General features: G+C 45.8%; 1 protein-coding gene and 1 non-coding gene across 2 annotated transcripts; both read right to left on the bottom strand.

Annotated features, from left to right (window-relative positions):
• Window positions 1-13,715: 13,715 nt before the first annotated feature.
• Window positions 13,716-25,630, bottom strand: TOMM20 (translocase of outer mitochondrial membrane 20). Its single transcript, XM_072331868.1, has 5 exons — window positions 25,388-25,630; window positions 21,532-21,578; window positions 21,007-21,088; window positions 20,591-20,733; window positions 13,716-19,449 (listed from the first exon to the last, which is right to left on the bottom strand). Exons 1-5 carry the CDS (start codon window positions 25,509-25,511, stop codon window positions 19,405-19,407), a joined length of 441 nt encoding a protein of 146 aa, XP_072187969.1. The 5' UTR covers window positions 25,512-25,630; the 3' UTR covers window positions 13,716-19,404.
• On the bottom strand, window positions 24,834-24,969 carry LOC140250855 (small nucleolar RNA SNORA14). Its single transcript, XR_011903311.1, has one exon. It is a non-coding gene; the product is annotated as a small nucleolar RNA SNORA14 (small nucleolar RNA).
• Window positions 25,631-25,763: the final 133 nt, after the last annotated feature.

Genomic DNA, 25,763 nt, shown 5'->3' on the forward strand with positions numbered 1-25,763 from the left:
TTGCAATACTGAGAATGTTTTGAATGGCAGAGCCCAGGCAGTGAATCATCTTGTAATCGTGGCTGGTGTGTCCCAGCCTCCGTGTATCATCATCTCCTCCTCTGGGTCAAGCAATCATTTGAGGGTGAATCATCGCTGCACAGGTTTCCCAGCGCAGGCAGGTGTGCAGTGAGCAGAGCTGCTTGCCGTCTGTATCAGCCAGGCCAACAGTGCTGCAGGAGAGACTGAATAAGCCGAGGGAAAGAGCAGCAAATCCAGAGCGGGAAGACACACAGCACATTTGCTTCCCCTGCAGACAAGATGGAGGCTGAAATGGTGGTGTGTGGACTTCTCTTTTTTCTCCCAGTTCACCATCCATGCCCCAGAGTTTGTGCTGTCTGAAGGAGCCATGTTCCAACATCAGCCCCAGGCAGGCCTGGCCCCACGCTGCCTGCCCAGGCCTCAGGAGGCTGGAGGCAACTCTCATTCTTGTCTGGGCCAGGTAGGGGAAGGACTCGCCAGGCCTTACCTCCACCCTCTTTTTAATATCAAGTAATAATAGTATTTAGCACTTCCATAATTACCTTGAGCTCTGGTATCACAGACACAGCTGAATTGGAAGTCATTAAGATCGTTATAATGAGCTTCAGTGGATCCTTTCAATTGGAGGCGTACTTTAGCCAGCTCTCATTTTCATGGTTATATCTGAATAAGCAGTATGCACTGAGGTAAGGTTCACAGATGAGACACTATGGCATAAAAGCAGACTCCTACTTGCAAAAGCAAAGTCTCATTATGCACCATGTTTCACCAGACTCCAGAATGCCAAGGAAGGCAAATCAGGTTATAACCGGCTCCACCTACGACTTGTAGGAGCTGCAAGGTTATTCCCATGGACTGGCACTTGGGAAAGGTCAGCCATGACCTCACACAGGGCAGCCTGCTCTTAGCAGCCACTCTTTTGGAGCCTTTCACCAGTCCGTACAGAAGTAGATGTCAACGCATCTCAATTCCTCTCTTGGTAAAGAGGAAGGGGCAGGAGGCCAGCAGCCCCCGGAGCACCTTGCCCGGGAAACAGGAGAACCATGCTGACCTAGTGAGCGTGCTGGCAGAGCCCTTTTGCTGCTGGCCTCTGCTCCAGTGGAGGAGCATGTGGACGTGAGGCTGTGCTGGCCTGGGTGCTGTGTTCAGAGCCCTCTGGAGAGGAGGGACCAGCTGGTTCTGGGTGTGTTCTTAGCCACGCTTCTTTGTAGGGCCTTCAAATAAGAAGGAACTAAGTGTCCCTTTAGTTGTGGGTTCCTCAGTTCCCTGCTCATAAATGCAAATAAAGGTGCTTCTCACAGTTTTTGTCTGTCATTTGTGTTTGGGCTGTGAGTTCCTTGGGAAAAACAAACAAACAAACAAGCAAAAAAAAACATCAACACAGGGTTTTCCAGGTGTACCTGTCCTATTAATAAAAGTAATGTGCTGGTTTTGTCATTAGAGTAGGAGGAAATGTTAGCACACGGAACAAACACTCGTACTGCAATTTCTTCTGTTTAGAAAAAGAACAAAGAGATAACAGAGTGTGAGACTTTGACCAAGAGCAAAGATAAAATCAGAGCAGCTGACTCAATGCAGCAGAAAGGACTTAACAGAGCTGGCAGCACTTCAGCCTTCTCAGGAACTCGAACATAGGAATATGTTAAAAGCAGCACAACATATCCACATTACTGCCAGCATGAAGAGTAACTGTTGGGAAAAGGCATTCTTTTCAATAGCATGGAAGTCCTAGCCAAGCACAAGCACAAACCTGTGTTTATTTGTTGGTGTTCAGTTACTGTCAATGTTGCAAACAAATATAAACAAGTCAGAGAATCCAACCCTGCAGTGGTGTCCCCAGATACAGGGAAAACATTAGTTGCTTTCCTAACGTGATGTAACCGTTCAATCCATTCCCCAGAAACAGGTAAAAACATAAGACTTGGACAAGACCCAAACAAAGTTCGGCACACTTTAGAATTGCAGCTGAGACACAGAGCTGCAGCTCTACTTGGAGGCAAGCTAGCTGTTTGAAAAACATAGGGAAGCAGTGCTATTTCCTGAGCTCTGGATGTACTTACAGTGTAAAGGAGCTTCCCAGGTCGTTCCCTTAATTAGCACAAATATGCTGACAACCTTCTCCATGCTGAAATCAAGCCGTAGACCAACCAAAAGTTTATCTGCCTACGCATCCAAATCTACCACGTGCTGAACCAACATGTTTCAATGCCGTAATCAGTACCCTGATTATAACATAGCTTTGTCATGCATCCAGTTGCTGAAACAGATTTTGATGTCCCAATACGAAACCTATTTGTCCCACAGTCAGCAAATATGAGAAGTGCCAATATATATATCCAGTGTTTGGTAAGCGCTGGGACTGTGTGCTGGCATTATTGGAGCATGCTGACCACCACATGAATTTATAAATATGACCCAGCTGAATTAGAGAAATAACATGATTTGAAGACCAGATTCTAATCTTGTTTAATCTGAAATAAACATGGAATAACTCATTTGGCATCCAGTAATTTACTCTGATTTCACCATGCAGCGATCAAGACCATAGTTACCTCTTCACACAGTTTGACCTGAGCTTAGTCCTGTCAACGAGACACATTATAATACAATCATGCAACAGTAAAAAAGGAAAGGCAGAATGCCAATACAGTAAATATCGTAGGATAAGCTCTTGGAAAAAGTTTAGCAACCTTATGACGGGTAAGGTTTAAGTGTGTGATCCCCTAACCTCGTTCTTGAGACAATTTTTGCTCTGTTGGGAATGCAGCTGGCAGGACTAATTCTAAAAGCAATTTCTGCCCAGCCAGCTCATAGCTAATCCTGAGTGAAAGCTATGACAGCTAATGCTGTTTCCTCACAGCCGAAGCGGCCAATTTTCTGGGGCTGGTTGGGTAGGACAGGCTACTGCAATATGCCGGTGTGACTGGTCTGTGCCCTCACCCCCATTTCGGTTGTCCCTACAGCAGCGCACCCCGTGTCCCCACAGCACGGTGCACGGCTTCCAGGAATCCACCTCCACTGCTGCTGGTCTGTGGCGTCACTGCTCAGATTTTCCCAGAATCGCTTGGCACAGACGTGGCCAGACAGCATGGCAGGTAGCCCTGCCAACATTGCTGCCGCTTGGAAAATCTGCCCTCTGGACGTAAGCTGAGCGTCCTGCCTATTCCCTGCTGTAACTCTTTTAGCTGGATACAAGGTCACAGTTGTGAGAGTAACATGAATGTGTCTTTGATGACATTGACACACATTATCCGTAGTTTCTTGCCGAGAAGAAAAAGAATGCCAGAAAGTGATGCTCCATGAAGAACAAATTAGATCTCATTTTGTGTTCCTTCACCCTCAGAGAATGGCTTTGAATGTCACTGAATCCTGAGCCGAGACTGTCACCCAGCCCACAGGGAACAGGAGTGGGTGACAGCTAACTCACAGCCTGCATGCTGACAGAGCTCCTTCTCTCCTCAGTTTTATTTCAGGCCATTTATTTATCCATTTTTCAGTAGCTTTCTCCAGAATCACAGAGCAGCTTTAGGACACAAACACGATGCCATCAAGCACCTCAAGCTTTCCTTAGGTGCTGCCAGTAGAATCACATTCTGAAGACCTACCATGAGCAGATGGAGCTCTTCCTGAGCCAGTGGGGTCCTTACTGTCCCAGAGAGAAGGAGAGGGATGGAGTGAAAGTGACCCTGATCTTCCTTGAAGAACGGACTCCTTGATGCCACAAGGGGCTGACTATCAAAGCCACTGAAAGCCTGGGCTTAGGTAGAGAGAACTACCAAGCCTATCCAGGTATGATTCAGTAATACAAACCAAGTCAAGCAGAGTTTCCTTTTCCTAACCTCATTCCTTCTCTCTGAAAGATAGTTTGCATGTTTTAACCAAATGGAAGCTGCAACCGAGACATCAAGACAGCTTTTCGACTGGGCTGTGTGTCAGCACAAGCCAGAGGGCTGTAAATCAGACAAGGTGCAGTCAGCTCCTCTGGGAAGGCTTCCCTGAGGTTCCCCATTGTGCTAAAGTGGCAGCAAAAAGCATTCACCTTCGGACTGACACACCTTTGCCTCCCACAGAACTTAATACAAATCACGATTGCTCTATTTAGAGAACAGAACACTGCAAGCTTAATTGCACTTCCACCGGTTTTACATGAGTTTCTTTGCTTTCTTTAGAAATACACCGACTTTATGTTACAGGTGTTGCCAAGACCAAACATGACTAGGTCAGCACCTCTGAGCACTGTTAAGGTTTGGGTCTCTCTTCAACAACAAAACATCGCTCTCCACATGGTTAGAAAGCTGCTTTTCTCTCTCAGCTACTTTCCAATGAAGACATAGTTTGAGAAGCTCACAATAGGAGGGCACAGGCAGCGTGGATCCCACAAACCATTCACTAAATACAAACAAGCACCATACAAACGGGCCCCGCAGACCTACTGATGGGCACAAGCAGGAGATACCACCATGCAAGGGAAAGCTCCCACAGTCCCTTCTCTCTGGAGGGTCTTTGCTGCACTGCCATGGCTGCATGCATGGTTTGGGATGCCAAGGCCTTTCCTTCTTGAAATGAGTCCATAGGTCTATCAGCACAACTAACTCTCAGCACATACCGCAGTGGAGCTGGCATCCTATTTTCTAGCCTTTGCAACAGCAGCTTTAAAAAGTTTCAGCCCACGCCTTGTTTACAAAATCAGCTCTGAAAAACACCATGTTTTAGACTGCTGACAGAAGGCCAATAGGTCTGACCTTGATGAGTAGCTGTACAGGCCCCACACTAAAGAGTTACAATGCTAGGAGAAAATGCAGAAGACCAAGAGGAGTCCAGCCCCACTTCTAACCCCACAGACAACATTGCCACCAGTGAATACACCACCCTGTGCTACATAGAGGAAATCTTCCCTGCTAGTGTACAGCACCGTGCTGTGGCATAAGCCCAGAGCGGGGGTGTACTGTAGAAGTTCCAGAAAGCTTTGGAGACAGGATTTGTCATTTATTTACCAGAAAACTCAGATGAAGCTGTACTACTTACATTGCTATAGGGCAAGGAAGAGAGACAGACAGGCAGACGGACCGACCAACCATTCACTTTTCCAGGAGCTTTGCTGTAGTACATACATGGCAAGTGGATTTTCCAAATTTTCCTTATCTGAAGAACATGAAATCACATTTCCTCACGTACCACTAGTTCTCCAGCTACCATTCCTGAATCTAGTCAGGCACTACTTATAACCCCAGGCTCCAAATCCTTCTTGGCTAATCCCGTACCTCGCACTCTGTCCTCCCATGGGGAACAAGACCCTCTGGGATTCGTTTTCCATTGAAGCTGGCTGAACTGGCTCTGCTTTTCCCCCAGAAATTAGGTGTGTATGGAGCCAAGGTCCTGAATTGACCATATCTCAAATAGATTAGTAGTTTATGTGGGCAAAATTTAACAGGAAATAGTGGAAATAAATGGCAGCCTAATATTTGAGTGGATTCTGTGCACTGTTTTTCTCATGTCTACTAGTCCACAGGTGCCCTGCAAGCTGAAGATATTTCAGCTGACTTGTTTTTTTCATGCCACCCTCGCATGTTTCTAAAAGCATCTTTCCTTTTGATCACATGGCAGCAGGTACTGACTCGCTTACACACAGCACTTATGGTGACTGTGCTGAACACATGCTGTGCAGGTGAGCCCTGCAATACTGTCTACGGATACAGAGCCACCACCCCACCCACGCAGTCACGTTTTTCTCAGTGTTCCCCCTGATATGGCCCTGTGTGACGCCTGGCTGCGTTCAGATGAGAGCTTGCTCTCCCTCTCCCCCACCCCTCTGAGCTCAGCAACCAGGAACACAGAGGAAAACTTCTGGCCACATAAGCTGGGGATGAGCAAATGGCCGGCCCACGCTCAGTCCGGCAGCGCCAATGCCAGGTTATGCAGGGACATGCCAGCAGAGCCCGCATACCGCTGCCGGGCTGTGAGCAGTCCAGAGCCGACTGACTCTGCTCAGGAGACCCAAATATAAACAGTACTTTTCTGGGAGGAGCAGCTGGCATCCAAATACTCCCCCAAGTTAGTCACAGGTTGAAATAAATAAACAGAGCCCTACCGATCTTGCAGCTGGCCTGCTTGCAGCCACGTGATCAGCGTCAGTTTTCCCCGAGGTGAAATATGGGCCCAAGGGCCGGCTCCTGGCTCTGGGTGCTCCAATAGCACAGGCAGGATGCAAGGCAGCCCCTAACCAGGATGGTGTGGGCCACAGCATAAGGGAACACCCACCTGGCAGAAAGCAAGGCTCAGCTGCATGCCACCTGTTCCATTGCACTTGCATCAGGGAAATACCGAAGGAGCCAGGACGTGTTCAACCTAGAAATCCTCCTGTGACACGGAGCCAAAGTGAAACAGCAGCTCTGGGTTTGCTACCCGCCCTGCACAGTGCAAAGAAAGCAGGGGCACCACATGGGGGGATTAGAAGGACAGGGTGATGGTTGCCTCCTTCCCGGTCCCTCAGTGGGTGCCCAGTGGCAGCACTGACCTGGTCCAGCTCTGCTTCCAGTGCTCCCTCCCACAGCACCTGTTGTGGCCCATCACAGGTAGGATGGGGAGCTGGGCCTTGGATCTGGCACAGCACAGCCACTCTCATGTATTGCCCTGTGAGCCATGAGCCTGGCTGTAGCTCCTCTGTGCATATGAAAGGCAATCCCAGCACTAAGTGTATTCTTCCTCTTACTCCAAACTAGAAATGACTCCTCAGCCTGCAACATCACTAGGCCACATCTAAGTATAACCAGGAATGCAGCAGGAGGAAAACTGCAGGACATTTAAGCGTGGGGTGAGCAACCACGAGCATATACTTTTATGGGACCTATCCCAATGGGCTCTGAGAGCTAAGTACAGTGTATCTGCCTGCTGCTAATTATATTTACTCTGGGCCTTTTTTTTTTGTTTTTTTTAAAGCTGAAGATGAGTCAGAAAAAAAGTCCTTTGTTGTTGTGGAAGCAGAAGGACGTCTCCTGAGGGTGTATGTAATGCACTACTGTCACGGCATGACAATGGAAAAACTGACTGCTGAGCCAACCAAACCCCCATAAATACCTAATGATATCTCTTCTGGCCCAGATTTCCTACAAGTCGGTGCCTGAACTGCACACAGAAAGACAATCAATACGAAAGGATCTCTCTTCTCAAGAGTCAGAATTTAAGAGCCCAGCTGAGCATCATAATCCCGTTTTTACAAAGAGATCCTTTCACAAGTCTGTCACAACACCCTAAAGGTGGAGGTCCGGCAGGCTAGGCCTCTCCTCACCCTCTCCCCAGTGCCTCACCATTACCACAAAGAATGGCTGACATTAACGAGCAGGCATCGTTATTAAATTGCAATACTGTTATGCAAACAAAACGTGCCTAGAGACGCATCAGGTCTGCAGTCACATGCAGACAAGAGCAAAATCTTCTTCCTTTTTCCACCTCCTCCTCTTCTTCTGGCTGGGTAGCTCCACCAGCTTGCTTCACTGGCTCAGGAGGAGGCTGTGCCAAGCACCTGACCCACTTACAGGTATGCATGCAGGGACAGCGAGCCCATTGTGAGAGCACTCGGCCTTAGCACATTTCTCTGGCTGCCCGCCAGCCTCTACACATTGGGCAAGTGACTCTGCCCGGCCACTGCAGTTACATCAGTCACCACCACCTCTCTGGATGTCACGGCATGGGAAGCAGCTGCCAGCAGAGAGAGGCAGCCATGGGGTTTTGAAACTGCCTTTCCAAAAACATTACAACACCCTTGCCAGTTTCCAGTGGGTTTGCTCAGTTCCTCCCTGAAGACCACACAGATGTTGAATGGGCGCTTCACAGTGCCGACAAAAGGTGGTCTTCATGCCTGGCTTTCAGACCCATTCCACTGACTTTCACCAGGCTACAATGAGGGCCTGAGCTGAACTTGTCAACTGCTATTTTAAGGGAAAAAATAGAAATACTGTGGGGTTTCTTTGTTTGTTTAAGCTTTCTGCAAAGGACGAGTCCCCACGCCGCTCCTTCCCAGCACAACCAGGAGGCAGGGCTGGAAGGAGCAAATTGCTATGAAGCCCCTTTGGACCCCCTCCCCTGTCCCACCCTAGCCCTGGCTTCCAGGCTTGCTTGCCCAAGGCACAGCAGCTCCCTGCAGGTGGCTGATTGAAGCTATCAGGCCTCAGGGGGACAGACTGGGGCCAGCAGCACTGGGGACACATGCTGCCTCGGAGAAGGTTGGCTGGAATGATTCCACTGGCAAAGCTCACAGCCAGTTCCACCCTCAGCTGTTGCCCAAGTGTAAATATAGAGCAGTTCCCCTCTGCGGCAGTGACCTGGGATTTGTCCTTTAGGAGGTAGCAGAGCAGAAGCTGGCCAGAGAGATGGTCTTCAGGACAACCATTCAGGGCTCAGATGTAAGCACAATCACCTTATAAGAGAGCAAAACTGGAAAAGGAAAATAATGCTCCTGGCACACAAGTACTTCCATATTGATTCAATGCTTAAAAATGCACCCAAGTGAGGATGCCCTTTCTTCAAACCTTCCAGCAAATTCACTTTCACTCTTGGCACTCTCTCCTTGGCTAGTTTGCCCTAATGGCAACAGCTTCTGCCTGCACCAGCTACCCAGTGCTTTGCTGCTGGACCCTCACTGGCCTTCATGCTGCCTCATCTCGCTCCCTCTGCCTATCTCCTATTTAAAGTGCTTCTAGTGGAGGAGCTGAAACTTCCCCCTTCCAAACCAACTGCTCTGCAACGTAACTCACCACGGGCCCAACTATCCTAGAAAAAATAGGGAGAACCTCTTGCTGAGGTCAAGAGGCCATGCCTTGTGCAGCCCTCTGCCCCTGGCCCCAAGACAGATCCCCTGCAGGTCTGCAAGAAAGTGGCTGTTCTCAGGCCAGAGGCTCCACAAGGATTATTTGACTGCAACATATCATATGACTTTGTTCTTAGAGTTACATTTTAACTGAGAAAGTTTAACAAGTATGACTTATGGGCTTCTAAAATTGGCAGCAGAAAAATGAGCTGAGGAAGTCATGGAAAAAAACCACAAGCGAGGCCATTCCATGTTATGCACAATTTCTGGGCTCTTTTTCCAATCTTCTGTTTTTTTGGATGGTGGAAAATATTTTCCAGCTACACAGGCCTGGCCTCACTGAGTACGTATTTATGCCAAGTTTATAAAAAGCAGCTGCAGACAGGGTTGAATGAAAGGATTACACTGCTGTCTGTCTTCCAGAAGGTGCTTCAGTTCACACCCTGTCCCACAGAGTGAGGCTCATTTCTCAAATCTCCGTGAATGTATGTAAAGAGGGGCAGAATTTGAGCCTCATAATACAAACAAATATGGCTGTATGAATGGATACAAGCATACGTACACCTCGCTAACAGCGCTTTCTAGACACTGCTGATTTAGCTTTCAGTGTGAGTTTATCCCCAGTTCTCTGACCTCTCCACTCTCCGCAGCCCTGTCCATCTTGTAGAACACAGCAACGGGAAGAGGGCTTCAGGGTCGGGACCCCAGTTTCAGCACACAGCTGCTGTCTGCTTCACATATACCTTCTCTCAAGCTGCTCCCTCTGAAATTCAGGCTTCACCAACCTCACGTACACCACGGCTGCCAGCTTTTGAGTCTGAAGGGATGGCTGTAATCACACAGCCTGACCTCCTCCACAGCACACTGCCAGAGAATTTCAATCTGGAGCCGGCACAGCAGAGGCATAACCTTAATTTTCAGCCATATCTTGTTGCAGCCTTGGCGTGATACACCAGTCACAAGAGGAGAGTCACAAACAATTCTTCATTCTCCCCAGCAGAATATCTGCAGGGGTGCAAGGAGGACATAAACTGAAAGTAAATGGATATAAAAAGGTAAGGTAGGTGGTAAACTGCAGGTCGTACATTACAGAACCGTACCCTGCTGGCTCTGCAGGCAAGTATCTTAGAATAACAGTACTGAGAACAACAGTGTTACATCAGGAATATCGGTCAAGACAATATTTCCTGGCAATTGTTTGAGAAGTGCTTTTCTCACAGTTAATCGCTCCCGAGGGACTGTTTTCTCTCTGTTTTTAGAAGGAGAACGATTAAGAAAGAAAGTTTTTAAACCTCTGCACCCTGCTGTGGGACAAAGAACTGGGGCTGGGGGCGTGGGGTAAGGGAAGGAAAAAAGAAAAGAAAAAGGCACAAGGGCTGTAATGTTCTATGAAATGATTTTGTGCTGTTCTCTTGCCGGGGTGGTGCGTGCAGTCACCACTTTGGCAGAGATAAATACAGAAAAAGCAAGAATTGTACAGGAAGGAAAAGGGAAGTCCCAACTCCAGAGTACCACATTGCCATCTAGTGGCACAGGCTCTAGCAAGCGAGAACACACGGGGCCCTGCCCGCTCGCACCTCACCTCCCCGTGCCCGTACGCAGGCACCCACAAGGAAACGAGGACAAGTTTCCTCTCAGCCTTTTACAGCCAAACCTGGCCTCTGCAAAACTGCTTGGTTCGGGGTAAAGCGAAAGATGTCCTCCAAAAGAAGTTTAAGCTTTGCCGTGAAAGACTGGTGTTTACACTGAGGCCTGCAGATTCCCGCCTCCCACAGCCACCTCACACGGGAGGGACAGTCAGCCTTACCTTGTTCCAAGGTGGCAGACATGAACCTAGAGCTGATGCCTTATTCCCAGCCCTGCTGCACCAAACCACCTCAGCATACGCATGCCCTGATGGCAGCCCTTAAAACTGAACTCTGTTAAGTGCTTCGTTGATGACTCGTTTCCTTTGTATGCTGAAAAGAACCTTTCAACGTTAAAAAAAAAGTCAAAATACAAAAGTCCCTCCAATAGTAAAAGGAATGCGCTGCACCTTCAGGAGACAGCAGACTGATTGTTCTGCATGACCTTCATGTCCTGAGTTAAAAAGAGTTGGGTGCATGTGAATTCTGATGTTCATAGGAAGATGCTGAACTTGAAAGTTCTGGCCAAAGTCCTAGTGCCTGAACTCTACTAGAAGAGACCGTTATTTTGGGGAGCAACAGAAGCCTCACATCAGGCACCCAAGGCTGCCTGCAAAACTATGCCTCTTGGCAAAGGCCTTTCTGCTCCTGTACATCCCATTGGAAACACATGCTCGTTCTCACACCTTAAGGGCAGTGAGAAGTGTGCAGCAGCAGACTGCATTTAGGTTTGGTGCAAAGAGCAGTATGTCTGGCTAATCATTAGCTTTGGCCCCTGGATCCTGTGAGGCCTCCCAAGAGCACAGCTGTTCTGTTTATGCCCTGAATAGCCAGGTCAGCAAGGGTGATACTCTGATAGTAGCAAAAATAACTTGCTTTTCCAAGAAAGAAAAAACCAGTTTATTTCCCCAAAATGAAGATAACCTGTGCCGCTCCAGTAAATCAATCTTACAGCAACCTTTCTGCAAAAGCCCAGAGATCCTATTTGAATACTTTGATGACCACAAATACAACGATGACCTCTACTTTGTAGAGTATTTACAAAGTCCTTGCTGAATCAATCAACAACAAAGGTTGCGTTGTCACGCTGAGACCAAGCACAGAACACCTGGAATAGTACCAGGAGGCGGGGAGGCAAAATTTGAACGGCAAATTGAAAACAGGAAAGGACGTGAAGAATCCCAAGGCTGAGCAACTGCTGGCAGTGGCAGACCACAATCCATTTTCTTAAACTTTTATTTAAAACCAGGGAGACACAATTGCTTTTATTGAAAATGTGCTACCCACGGTAGGAGAAATCGACCCTTGAAAAGATCTATCCTGCAATGACAGATATTAACAGGCCTGCTGAAAACTTCTGAGGACAACCCAGTAGAGAGAACACTGCCATTGACTGACCTTGGCAGAGCCTCATAGCAAACAACATCCCGATAACAACCAAAATGAAGGGAGCAGCTCTACACACAGAAGCCAGATGTTTCCCCTGCTTCACGTTTTTTGACAAAAAGCAAGGGAAGAATACTTTCTAATACCAGTACATTCCATCCCAGGGTCTCTGTGTGCTTTATAAAACTAATGTGAATTATCAGTATGTACCATCCATGGTTGCCCAGAGAAAGAATCCAAGGCACTGAAGTGCTCAGCCCAAGCTCTCACTAAGAAACAGACAGCCTGTTGATTCATGGAGGTAGCAGGCCATACCTGACCTACCACCCACCTTTCTGTATATACAGCTACCACACAGCCAGCCCCAGTCAGAAACATGTTTTTCTCCTTTCCAGATATCATCCAAAAAAACAGAAAAAGGATAGCACAGCCACTCTGGTCAACAGATAACATCTGCTCTAAACACGAGGGCTTTGAGCAATGGAGGCAAGCTGAAGAAAGCTGTGTTATTTGTAATGCAAAATGGCCAACCCTAGGACACAAATTTCTTGCAGTAAAGCACTTCTCTGGTTTTCAACAATTTTTATCAGCTCCACGTACTCAGTTTGCAGTTCAACATACAGGATGGATGCTGACTCACTGCATTGCTTTTGAAGCTGATTGCTTATGCCCACGCAACACCAATGTTCCATCATTTCCATTTGCATTATGGGGTCACCAAAAGTAAGGCACTATGGCACAGAACCTAGCTTCTTTTAAGCAACTTCTGACAGAACATTCAGAGCTCCTTTTAAAGTTGCTATCACACAGCAAGACAAATTTTGAAGGATTGCTTCTTATATTTGCAATGCAGAAGCTACCTATGAAATGCAGGACTACTGGCACTGCCAGCTGAATAATTAACCCAGTGCTGACAGTTCATGGTATTTGATTTCAGTAGGGGGGATGGAGGGCGTTATGCCTCAAATATTTCCAACCATAAAGAGATGCTTAATGTTTGGGTTTGGTTTTTCTATGGTAGGTTCCATGATTTACAACCAGGTCAGCAGTTGGCTGAGGTCTGGTTTTTCCTGATAGTAACTAATACTGTTTACTCAACCAGTCTGAAAATAATAGTGTAGAAAAGAAGCACATTTTACAGCTATATACATTAATCAGCTGGACAAAACATCCACTCAATAAATAGCAAACCAAACAGACTTTCCTAAACCTTACCTTCACCCTTCCTGTTTCAGACCCCATGTCATGATCTTGGTAGCTTAGGTTTCCATAAGGAAGGGATCGTGCAGAGTAAGTTACGGGATCAGGACCACAGACTGTGAGCTTGCAGAGGCACAGACTCCTCTTGACAGATTCTTCACAGTGTCACACACATCTCTGCTGACACAGAAGTAATAACATTTTCATGCTAAGAATTCTGCCAGCGCTAATGGTCAGTAGATGACATCCCAACAGAGAAGTAAAAAAGGGACCATAGCTTTGTGATACAGCTTCTAACATGAGCCAAGGGGCCTGATGTTAAAGCTCAGAACTTCAGATGGAGAGATAGAAGCAAATGGAAAACAAATAGCAACCCCTCATGTTTATGCAAATTCAGCCGAGTGCCATTATAGCAAAGTGGAAGAACTCAATAAACACGGAGGCTACAACCTGGGAATAGTTGGGGTTTCTCTCCATTATATATACAAAAGCTTCCATCTCCTTCATTCTAAGAGTTGATATTCTTCACTTACAGGACCAAGCAATCACACAACACCAGGTCAGCGTGCGGTGAAGGCAAATTTCCAACAAAACCAAACACTGTTCCCATCAATAATGAGATACTGGTATGAACTGATTAAGCATGTACTATCAATTAAAAACACCAGCGGACACTTTCTCAAAGAACGTGCTTGCTCAGGAATCCCTTTTCTCCATTTCTCCATTTAATTAGTCATTGCATTATAATTAACAAATTCATGCAATAATCATTGTCATTTTAATCATCACAGCGGAAAGTACATTACTTCTAATTAAACATTTTAAATACAACAAAAGATGCTAATCAGGTTGTTCCAGAGCTCCAGGAAATGCTCTTTTACATACATGCCAAAGCGGGCAAAGATTTGTTTATTACAGCAAATTTCTGTGTCTTTCAGGCTACCTTAGAGGGTGTAACACGTCCAGATTGACCTAAGGACAGAAAATCCTGGTTTGCAGAGATGGTTTCTTTTATTAAACAGCTCACTTTCTCCAGGTACTTGCTATGCTTTAAGCAGACTCTGAAATGTTTTCTAATAACCAGTGAAACGTCTAAAAAAATGCTCACCGATGGATAATACAGAGGCTGAATACTTCCATTTACATGTACACTACCAACATATACCTCCCCCTGCAAACACAACCATGAAGCACAAAAACAGCACTTCAGAAGTGCAGGAGTGGTTTATGATTTGGTCTTAAGCCAGAGTGCCACCATTCTGCTACAAACAGCTGCCTTCTAGGCATTGAAGAGCCTACCAGCTCCTCTGTGTCAGCTATGGGATTGCACCAGAACTGCACCCTAATGCCAACATTTTGGTTTTTTGGGGGGAAAGGTGGGAGGGAAGTGGGAGGTGGTTTTAACCCCAGCTCCAGGCTAAAGCCGTCTATTTCTCTTCCAGCCCTACTGCAGCTGACAGCTCTCATTTCACTCAGGCTAACAAAGCTTATCCAGAGAAATCACATCTGAGCAGGGGGAATCCTTCTCTGACGTGTCAGGGAATGACATGCAGTTGCATTTTCTGGCGTGGTTTAAGCTGCACAATGCAGGTGGCTTCCCCATATACCTGGTTTGGGCTGAGGGACGGAGAGGAAGGGAAAAGACTGTAATTATTTAACCACAACAAACATCTGGGGATTTAAAGTGCCAAAATTGGGTGTCAGTAGAAACAGATGCCACACTGCTGCCCCCACTGGCCCTGTACTATACGCTGTATCAAATCTGCATGGACAAAATGCTGCATTGCAACACCCTTCCAGATGGGAAGATACTAAAAACCGGGATGAGCTCGCGCAGAACAGATGTGCAAAACTGCCCTCTGCTGTTTAGACTAAGACGTGCTCAAATAAACGACAGTATGACCAAATCAATTTCTCACAGTCCTAAGGGCCCAAGTTGTGAAGAGGCAGAACTACCTGGCAGCAGCTGTTTCCTGTCTCCACGCAGTGTAGAAATTTGATACTTGAAAGCCACATGAGCTATATTGCAGCAACAGTTTTAGGAGCATCAGCACCCCATTCAGTGACCATAGCAGAATGGGTGAGCCCCAGTGACACTCTCATCCCAAAGACAAGGAGACAAGAACATCCTCAGAGCGCAAGGGAAATGATGGTAACTGTGAGCAAGACACATACCTATCAAGCCACTAAATCAAGGCCTGACCTTTACAAACCAGGGACTGGAACTACACCTCTAAAGACAAAAGCTTAGAGCGCACAAGCCTTTAGGAATTCATGACTGTTAGGTTACAGCAGTGATCAGGAAACAGAGGGTAGTCACCTCATCTAATGACAGACAGTATACGATGTTAGGGTAGCACCTGTGAGCCCCTATTTCAGGGAGGTGAGAACCCTGACTTTCTTTTTAAGCACAAACAGACAGTCCTGTATTTGGAAAGAACCTGACCTAGGCTCTAGTAAGCTGAGCAGCCTGGTACAGAAGTATCACACAAGGGCCGGCCGTTTTCTGTGGCTTCATTCATACATTCATACACAGGACGTGACAGAACAGCACTGAATGCCCACATCTTTGGGAAGCTCCGTTTTGGTACAACCGCAGAGAGCAAGTACCGTTATGTGCACCAGAAGCTCAGTCTCTGCAGTGCCTAAAAGCTACTCATCCTTATGAGTTAAGCACGTTTCAGCTCTTCGCAAGACAGACTTGTGGTCAAATATGACTTGCTATGCAGACAGGTTATTTTTTCAGTCCTTCCCCAAACAAGAACATAAATCTGCACTGGTCAGCGTAAGCATACAAACTGAAAACCAAACCAAGACTTGGGTCCAACAGAAACCTTGAAGAAATGATATTCTTCGCACCAACCTTTTTCATACCTGCATTGTTTAAAAAAACTCAGAAGCTCAGGCGTACCATTCAACACGCCTTTGGAACACACAAAAAGCACTTAGTGACCACTTCAAAGACTCCCTCCTTGACGTTTAGCTCTCGTTAATTTTAACACAACGGTCACGTAGGGCCAGTGTTGAGCCTAAGGGACTTTCAACACACCATCAACAGATGTACACATGCAATTTTAGGAAGATTCATCTGGTTGCATAAATAGCTTGAGCTTTACTTTGATGAAGGTTTGCTAACCTCCTACACAGCAGGACTAGGGCTGGGATTTCACCATTTTTGAAGTTAAGGGCAACAGTAATATTCTGTCATACCTCAGGGTAAGGAAATTAGTGCCAGATGATTCAGTGTGTGCCTGATCCTGCTATCTAAAGAACTTAATGGTGAGACATCAAAGAAAGGTAGCTCTGCACAGTCATGAAAGTAGCTGTTGGTTGTTGATCGTTAGATGTTTGTTGTTGTTTGTTTTGTTTTTTGCTATAAAAGCTGTCAGAGAAGCTTGTAACTGCTGAAAGGAAACTTCCTAGCATAAAATTAACAGACCTCCCTTATAAGAGATTCTCCGAGTGGTCACATACATTGAAACCAAGTGCCTCATTCCTGGACACTACAGAGCAGAGGATGGTTCTGAGAGAAACAGCAGCCTTACCTGCAGCGAAGCACATTTACAGACATTATTTACCAGCAGCAAATCCACAGTCCACCTCCACCTTTCTTTAAATTGCAAAGGTAAAAAGGAACACAGTACTGTGTACGGCTAATTCAACAGCATTACTGCTATTGATGCAATAAGATGCATCGCTACCACTGTATGTTCAATGACCCGCACCTTTGCTTATGACTGAAACAAGGTTTAAATTAGAGCCTCTGACATCTGTGCGCTGTGCACACTAGCTACAACAGCAGGAGCCTGCCATTGTTGGAGCAACATCCAATTCCCAACCTAGACACTATCTTTCTTTTTAACCAGCTTTCACCAAGTTTTACCTACAGGTTTTAGGAAAATAAAAAATAATAAAAAAAAAAAATCAGTCTTATTCAAAGATTCAAAAATGACACCTTCCCACCCTATTAGCCAAGGCACTCAAAGCAGGTATCAGAGCTTGCATCATCATACTAGCCAGGTACTTTGGGATTATAACATTTCGGAATATCTTGGTACTTCTTAAGGCTTCCTTGTCTAAAAATTGGAATCATATCTAGTTTTGCAGGAGCAAGAAAACTAAAAAGGTTTAAAGTAGTACAGGAACCTATAAGAACTATTAAAGCAATGAACTTTTGTAGACACAATCGGACTATTGCCGAATCTTCCATCAAAGGAACTGACGGTCAGATTAGCTAAAATACTTAGTTTGGAAAAGCACTGCTGTAAACTAAACTGTGAATTCAAAGTTATACCAACATTGTACCAGAGAGCACAAAAAACTGTTCAGTCTTAAGGGAGAGCGTCTTGTGTTATCTGAGTTTTAAGGAAGCTTAATCTAATTGAAGAAGCTAAAAGATGAACCAAAAAGATCTCACAGCGAAATTGCCACCGCCACTGAGGGCAGAAGGTAAATATGGGAACAGTTCTGTCAGCATAGTCTGTGAATTTTCCCAAACCTTTAAAATTAAAATGTAAAAGGCAAAGTCTTCCAAAAATTCCAGCTGCATCCCAGAAGCACAGAACCTTCTATTGCTTCACAGTATGTTTATTAAATAACTTTGTATCTCTAAGACAAATTAAAAGAGAAAAACAGTGATTGTCACCTGAAGACAAAGGCTAAGTTTTACTTCTATCTTATGGCACCTAAACAACAAGAAGACCAAATTACAGTCATCTGTTCAAGAAATCTTGTTCCTACCAGCCATTAACTTCAATATTCTTTCCATTTCGAAAAGAGCAGCAGCTCAAACTTCAGGAAGCTGTATTTTCAAGGAATTAGGGGGGAAACTTCTCCTCCACAGCAAAAAGAATTGTCCAAGCTGATGGACTCAGCAAGAGCCATTTGTACTCCCAAGTTTTGGTACGTGACAAGTGGGTGCCCACAAACCTTCCACTTGACAAAGACTCTGAGAGGCAATTTCTAAAACTGAGACCAGTTTTGGAAGAATCTGCCTTTACAGAAACATACAGCAGGATGGAGTGAGAAAGATATATGGGAATGCTAGCCAGAGTGCTTTCAGAGTCTCTCTCTTCTACTCATACTATGGCATCCATTACCTTTCTATGAACGTAACAGCACCACTAGACCAAAGCATTGTTCTCTCTTCTCTTCATGAAACTGAAACAAGTCATAATGTCAGAAATATTAAGCCACATTTTTAATTGTTGCTTTTTTTTCCCTGCCACCAGAGTGGCCTTAGCACAGAAACACAAAATGGCGGGAACCAGTCTGCTCTGATTTGAAATTCCGAATATCCTATCGAGGGAAAACGAGTAGTAGAAGAATCCTGAAAACACATTTCAGTCTGTGTTTTTTCCTTGTTATCTCCACATACTGACATTTCACATCTTTCCAATTCCAGCAGTTTTAGCTAGTTTAGCCTGGGGATGTCATCACATCTTACCTTTGTAACTTGATTCAGCACAAAAAAATAATCAAGCCAAATGCCGAGTACCGCTAAATATTTTCTCTCATCTCTAGAACTAGAGACTGAAATGTTAATTATCTTACAAGAAGGTTAAACGCTTTCTAAACAAAAATAAAAACTCTTTGTGCTCTTAAAATCAGCCCAAGGTTCTATTCTAAACAGCTTTACTTCACGTAACTACTTAACAGAAGTTCCCTGGTGGCAGATTTGGTTTTGACGTGCTTCGCTATAGGCGTTACTGTTCCTGACAAATACATCTCTCATTCTCCCAGCAGCTAAGTCACCTATTACCGCTTTGATTTGCATTTCTTTTTGACGTGACCAGTTACTGTTTAAACGATCACATGCCTATTTTCTAAGGGAATGACTTGAGGTTTTGAATTAACTAAAAGCACTGGAAGACCAGCCATAACGTTTTTGGTTTCTTTAAACGCTGTTATTTTTTAGACCATTTGCTCTGCTCTGACACCCAAACGTTCTGGAATTCAAAGTAGTGCTATAGGGACACACGAGTGTGGATAAATCTTTATTGCCATAACTTCTTTTCTTTAATTTTTTTCTTTTTTTCTTCAAAAAATGAGCATTGGGTTTTCAATAGCTTTTAGTTTTCTGTCTTTATATGTACAACATCACAACTGCATATTTTAATAATAATGAAGTTAGTGATACTTTGATAACTCAACACAGTGTATTTATAAAATGAATTTTTATCAAAATACACTTTTCACTGGGATAATAAATAAAATCCTGTGAAACCCACCTACACAAAGTTAATTTTAACTCCGGTAGAACCCGATGTGGTACACAGTCCATAACTACTATGTTTGCCCCTTTAACCCCCTACTGATGCTCATCTTCTGGGGTAAGAAAACACTTTTTCCCCCTGTTGTGGTGTGAACTCATTCAACATCATCTTCAGCCAAGCACTGTGCACTTACAATTCTCTGCAAGAAGGAGAAAAACTCATTCACCATTACATAAAATTGACAGTAGGCAACTGATTATCAAGCAATGTAATTTTACACTGAAAATTAAGCCGTGTGATTACTGAGATACCTGATTAATGATAAAAACTGTAATCTATTTGACACAAGGTCTCTGTAGAAATAACACACTGTGCAATACCTGTCGAAGCTGAAGTCAGATAAACAACATCTTATCAGCCTCAAGTGATGACTCAAGTGATGCGGCTCTGGGCAGCCAGGTCTGGTGGTTGGTGATCCTGCCCATAGCAATGGGGGCTGAAACTAGAGGATCACCGCGGTCCTTTTCAACCCAGGCCATCCTATGATTCACTCTATGACCTCTATGTTTTTTGGTTTCTTTCATGAAACATTTTTATTCCACTGCTTCCTTTATGTCTCATTTAGCTGGTGCTTTTCAGTGCTTTTAGTAGCAACTAGAATCTTAAACTGAAACCACACCTGAGCTGTGATGACAGCTGACTGATAAACACAGTATCTGCTGCATGTGAGGCAACATCCTAAGGGAGTTCCCTTGCACTTCCTAGAAGCATTTATTTTAGGACAGATTCTCTTGCTAGCAGATTATCAATGTAACCTGCACAGTAAGCAGTCAACAGAGAAGTGCATTTTATATACATAGCTACCTTTATCACCGGGAAAACTTTCCAAAACTGTCAGTTTTGGTGTTAATTAACATTCCACGTTGATAGATGAATTCTGATGAACTTGTATAGCACTTACAGATGATTACATATCATTTAAAAAGCTGAGATTCAAGAACCAGTGTAAGGAAGTCACCTTTTTTTTCAGATCCAACTTCCACCTGGGAAACAGTGGATCTGCTTATGCGATAAGTCGCCCAAAGTTGTCTCTACTTTGAAGAGTTAGCATACTCTATGCATAGAGAATTTTTGTATTCCTATTTTAACCCGTTTGCTATCAAGCCATGCAGTATTTTCCACACATTTTCATATTTCGTGTTCCAAGTGAAAGACCTTTTTGTCTAACCGAACATTTAAGAAAACCATATGATAAAAACCAATACCCAAGGCTTATATAGCACATGACAGAAGCAGCTCAATTACCTTCCAACCTCAACAACATGGAGTGTTTCACATACCTGGCTTATTGTAGGGAGCTTAGTTAGAAGCATTTGAAACACTGGTGGTGGAAGAGTCTGCTGTAGAACTTGTAGTAGCTGCTGCGGCTGTCCACACACAGCAATGGCATTGGTCAAGTGATCAACACCTTTCTCATATTCACCTGCATGACAAATCATAACGTTTTGAAAACAAACCTCTTCTGCAGCATGAAGTATTTACATAAAACATCCACCAACAGTGGGTTAAACTACTTAGAATCAAACCACGTTTCTTTTCTCCTCCCTGGTTGAATCTTCTGAACACAGAGGGGTAGAAAAGAGCAATCAAACCTAAGAAAGGATCTCTTGACTCCCAAATGACAGAAATCTAGTAAAAGGTTAAAAAAAATATGTTATTCTTTCAACTTACCCTTCAAAAGGAATTATGCTATTACCTTGAGCTAGTAGTTCCTCCCCAAGCTGGATCTCCTCGAGAAAAAACTTCTGAACAGCTTCGGCATCTTTCAGATCAGGCAGCTGTAACACACAGAGTAAAACTGAAGCTGGCCCATAAGCCGCAGTTAATAATTCAGCAGAAAATGTTCTCAGCCAAAACCAAACAAATACTGCCGTATTTTTACAAGGAAACTCAAAAAAGAATTATAAGCATCACCACTAAGTTAAACATACGCAAAGCAGTACTGAAAATCAGACTCAAGTCTCCAATCATTGCATTATGCATCCATAGAGGGACGGAGTCTGAAATACCTCTTCCATCTGACTTGAAAAAGGGACGACGTATTTTCATATGGTTATTCGTGGTAGCTTTAATGAAATATCTACAGACCACATACCTGCGGAACGGTTTGTAATGTAGGGATCAAAACAGAGAAGCTGCCCTCTAAACAAAGCTCAGAAGCAAACCTGGTACAGACAAAACATTTTCCAAAACAGCACTGCATTACTGAACACGGTATTACCTTGGAAAGCCCTGCTCTCTCTTTGGCAAGCTTCTGTTTCTTCCTTCCTACAAGAACAAGAACACGTGGGTTTTAATTTGCAGTTTCAGAAGACTTCGGGTGATAGTCATAAAAAGTAAAGGAGTAAAGTTAATTTCAAAACAAGACAGCGTTAACATATTCCAAATACTGAGGACCAAACACAAGAATGCAGCCTGCTCTCTGCAGCAGAGCACCATGCAGAGGTCTAATGAGGGCTGGCACATTGATTCAGAATGGCAACTCCTCTCCTGCTGCCTACCCTCAACACCAGCTGTGCTGAGCCCATACTCGCATATACCTCATGCGCTATGTAAGCACTGAGACGTAAAGGGAATTAAGCTAATACAGGATTTTTCTACATAAATTTCCAGCAATCACAAGCCACAGAAGAACTGCCTACAAGGCAAGGCTGCCCAACGTTGAGCCACGTTCATTCTGAAATACACCGGTGCACCACCAGCAGAACTGGCAGCTGCTTTACTTAGCAGAAGTTTGGGAACTAGTTACATATGAGCAGGATCTGATTGTCCCACAGCAAAAGCATTACCAGAGCACACATTCCTGAAACTAAGAGAGGAGAGCAAACGGTGCCAGATGGAACAAACATTTACAGGCTTAATCATTCAACCTGAAGACATAAAGATGGTCTGCAGCAGAAAAGTGCAGCATTCCAGCACAACCAGTGTAATTAGAGTGATACATAGCTTGTTTTTAATGCAATCGGGCAGGTATAGCAATATTTTGTGGTAGTGGTTATTCATACAAGAACAATTATCCTGACATAAGTATAGTAATACTGGTGGTTTCCTTAGAACCATTTTGTTCATCAAATGAAACAGTTACATCAGTGTAATTTGAAGTAACTCCATATGACCCACGGTTAAATAACTGTGCTCTTGCTCTTACTCTTGGTCCTCAGAGTCAGCTCCATGAACACCTACCTACCTTGGGCAGCTGCCACACAGCCCTCGTCTGGCTTCCGACACAATTTTACCTGCTGAAAATACTTCCGAATAATACAACTAAAAATTTCAATGGCTGTGATTTACGAATTTGAGATCATCCACACAATGAAGACGCCCAGGAAATCACTTCCTAGCAGCGACAATGTAACATGAAACCTACGGATGAGATCAAGCGTTCTTCTCACAAAGGGAATGCACGCTCTAAGCACGTGGATCATCCTTCCATCTTCCTTGGTACCTTCATAACCCCTCACCTCACCCTTGAGTTTCTACAACATATTGACCTGTATATAAAATTTCACATTGTTACACGCAGAAGAACGTTGGGTCGTTTAGAACTCTTGCTACTATAACAACACCATTCTTTTCTATTTTAAATACAAATTCACCTGCTGAAACTTGGCCACTTCAGTCTCCCAATTTTGCAAAGCACTTATTAGCGCAGAACTTTAAAGCCCATCAGCACACATGACAGTTGTTCTAATACAATACACCAGCTCTTGCACTACATGGAACTCACCAGTTTTTCAGGCCCAGCCCTTGTGTATGGAAAAAGTCTCCAATGCAAACCAGTGGGTAACCTGATGCTCAGGCATTGGTGGCAGAACTCCATGCACTGCACCAGCAGCACAGGAGCCAGCCCCACAAAAACAGGGATGATTCACCTCTTCTACTCTCATCCGCTGTGCAGGAACTGACCGGCTCCCTGTGTTTAAAGCTTTATTATCCTTTGGCCCCAAGACTAAGGACCAAAACTAGGAACAAAAAGCTAACCCGAGAATGCTGCACCTACTAAATAAACAAGTTTAACACATCTGGAAAAACCAAAGTCCAGTTCTTGCAGACTCTCACTTAATTGGTTCATCTCCTGAAATCTGAATCTGGCCACGTTGCTTTTACTTACTATGTGCCTTCGCAACACGAACTCTGGTCCTGATGCTGCTTAAACAAAGGGATGTCAAGTACATCCAGGATGGCAAAAGCATTATCAGTTCTTCATTTGTCAGCTGGTATTTGACTAAATGCAGCAGGCAACCAATACGTGGGAGCCCTGTCCCTCCCAAGCTCTGCTCACGTTGTGGTAGAGAGGCTGAAAAAATAACCTTATCCTAAGAACACCACTTGACACGACCTGCTCTAAACAGCACATCTTCATCCAAGGAACTGCAACTGGCTGCTACACTCGATCCTGGTTTTGTCAAATAGACCAGATGAAGCTCCAGCACCCAGCAGTAAAAACATCGTCATGATCACCAGGTCACCGACTGCACCTGGGAAACACCTACACTAAAGGAAGAATTGCAGTACTGAAAAACAACAAAAAGCCCTGAGTATTCTCTAGAGCCTTACAACTGAAAGCTGCCCCGTCAATCGTGCCTGAGGATCTCTATCTTCCAGTTCTGTCTTCCAAGTAACAGCCACTTCATATCAAACCATGACAGACTGTTTCCACTTCTAAAGCAAATATAACTTTCTAACCTTGGCAAGGTCAAGCGGCATTCTTAGAACAAGTGTAAGATTTGTTCAGAATTTTACTTGACGAGAACTCAGACCATGAAAACAACAGGACGCAAAAACCCTTTCAGAGCTTCTGTGCGAATTTAATGAAACGCACAGAATCATATCATAGAAACACATGCTGGCTTAGGTTGGAAGGGCTCTTAAAGAAAACCCAGCCTCAACCCCCTGCCATGGGCAGGGCTGCCACCCAGCAGCTCAGGCCGCTCAGAGCCCCATCCAACCTGGCCTTGAGCACCTCCAGGGACGGGGCACCCACAGCTTCTCTGGGCAGCTGTGCCAGGGCCTCACCACATCCCGAGTAAAGAATTTCTTCTTAGCATCTAACCTCTTCTCTTTTAAAGTCATTCCCCATTCCCCCTTGTCCTGTCACTACCAGACCATGAAAACAGCCAGCCCCCTCCTGTTTATAACCTCCTTTTAAGCACTGGAAGGCTATAGCAAGGCCTCCCCAGAGCCTCATCTTCTCCAGACTGAACAAGCTCAGCTCCCTCCATGTTTCTTCAGAAGAGAGGTGCTCCCGCCCTAGGATTATCTTTGTGGCCCTCCTCTGGAGCTGCTCCAATGGCTCAGCATCAGTGCAGCCCATTATTTTGCCACAACCCATTTATTTCATGCAAGACAAACAGCAGTCTGCTATGCTGAAACCTGCCAGCCTTGCACTGTGGGGACAAAAAGTACCCGGAGGACAAACAACTGCTTCCTGCCATCCCAGATCACCAGCATCGGCTCTTTTGTCAGCGAAGGCACATAGTGAGGCTAAATGCAAAACTTCCTCAACTGCCGAAACACCCATTGAAATGTTGAAGACGTGAAATAACGAGGAGCTACAGGACAGGAGCTCCACGTTTTGGATGAATCACCGGTTCGCTCTGGCATTCGTTCATACGCCCGGAAGCCAGCAGTGCAGCTACCGGGAGGGTTGGGAATGCGGCCGCTAAGATGTCCGAATACCGCCGCGTGCTCACGCCTCAGCGCAGCGCCAGCTTCGCTATCAGACCGCGGCTTTATCCGATCGCCCTCAGCGCCGGGAGACGAGCGCCGCCGCGTAAAGCGCAGCAGCGACAGGCCTCGCCTGAGCCTGCGGGATGGACGCACCGCCGCGCGGGGCGCAGGAACTAACCCAGGCCGCGCTCCCGGCGCGCGGAGCCCGCGTTACCCGCTCACGGCACGCGGCGACACCGAAGCCGGGCCGGGGGGTCCGGGGGGGCGGTGATGGCGGTGATGGCGGTGGGCGCCGCGGGGGCGCTGCGGAGCCGCCACGTGCCGCCGTCCCGCGCGGGAACTGGGCCGGGAGGGGGAGGGGCGGCCGCACGCGGGAGCCGCGCCGAGGGGGCGGCCCGGACACTCACGTTCCCGCAGCCGGTTCTTGAAATTGGGGTCGCTCCTCCTCTTGCGGTCGAAGTAGATGCAGTAGCCGATGAAAAGGGCCCCGCAGAGGCCCGCGGCGATGGCGCTGGTCTTGCCCACCATCATGGTGCCCGGCGCCGCGGGGAAGGCGCCGCCGCCCCCGCCCTCCGCAAGGCCGGCACCGAGCTCCGCAGGCACCTTGGAGCCAGCGGGCGGCGAGAAAGGACCCCGCCTCGCTTCCGCTACGTCATCGGCGCGCGCCGGAGGGCGGCTACCTCAGTGCCTGACTGGCGGCGCAGCCCGCGGCGCGCGCTCCTGGCCGAGCTCCTCTGAGAGGACCGCGACACGCGACCCGAGAACGTGTCGGACACACACAGG

Source organism: Excalfactoria chinensis, chromosome 3 (genome assembly GCF_039878825.1).
Source record: "Excalfactoria chinensis isolate bCotChi1 chromosome 3, bCotChi1.hap2, whole genome shotgun sequence".
NCBI classification, from domain to species: domain Eukaryota; kingdom Metazoa; phylum Chordata; class Aves; order Galliformes; family Phasianidae; genus Excalfactoria; species Excalfactoria chinensis.

Bases quoted from the DNA above. Each gene is read 5' to 3' on its own strand.
- TOMM20 (XM_072331868.1), bottom strand. From the start codon at position 25,511: ATGATGGTGGGCAAGACCAGCGCCATCGCCGCGGGCCTCTGCGGGGCC. The intron at 21,089-21,531 runs GTAATACCGTGT...TGTGTGTTACAG, and splicing joins AGAGAGCAGGGCTTTCCAAG to CTGCCTGATCTGAAAGATGC. The intron at 19,450-20,590 runs GTATGTGAAACA...TCCTTCTTGCAG, and splicing joins AGCTCCCTACAATAAGCCAG to AGAATTGTAAGTGCACAGTG.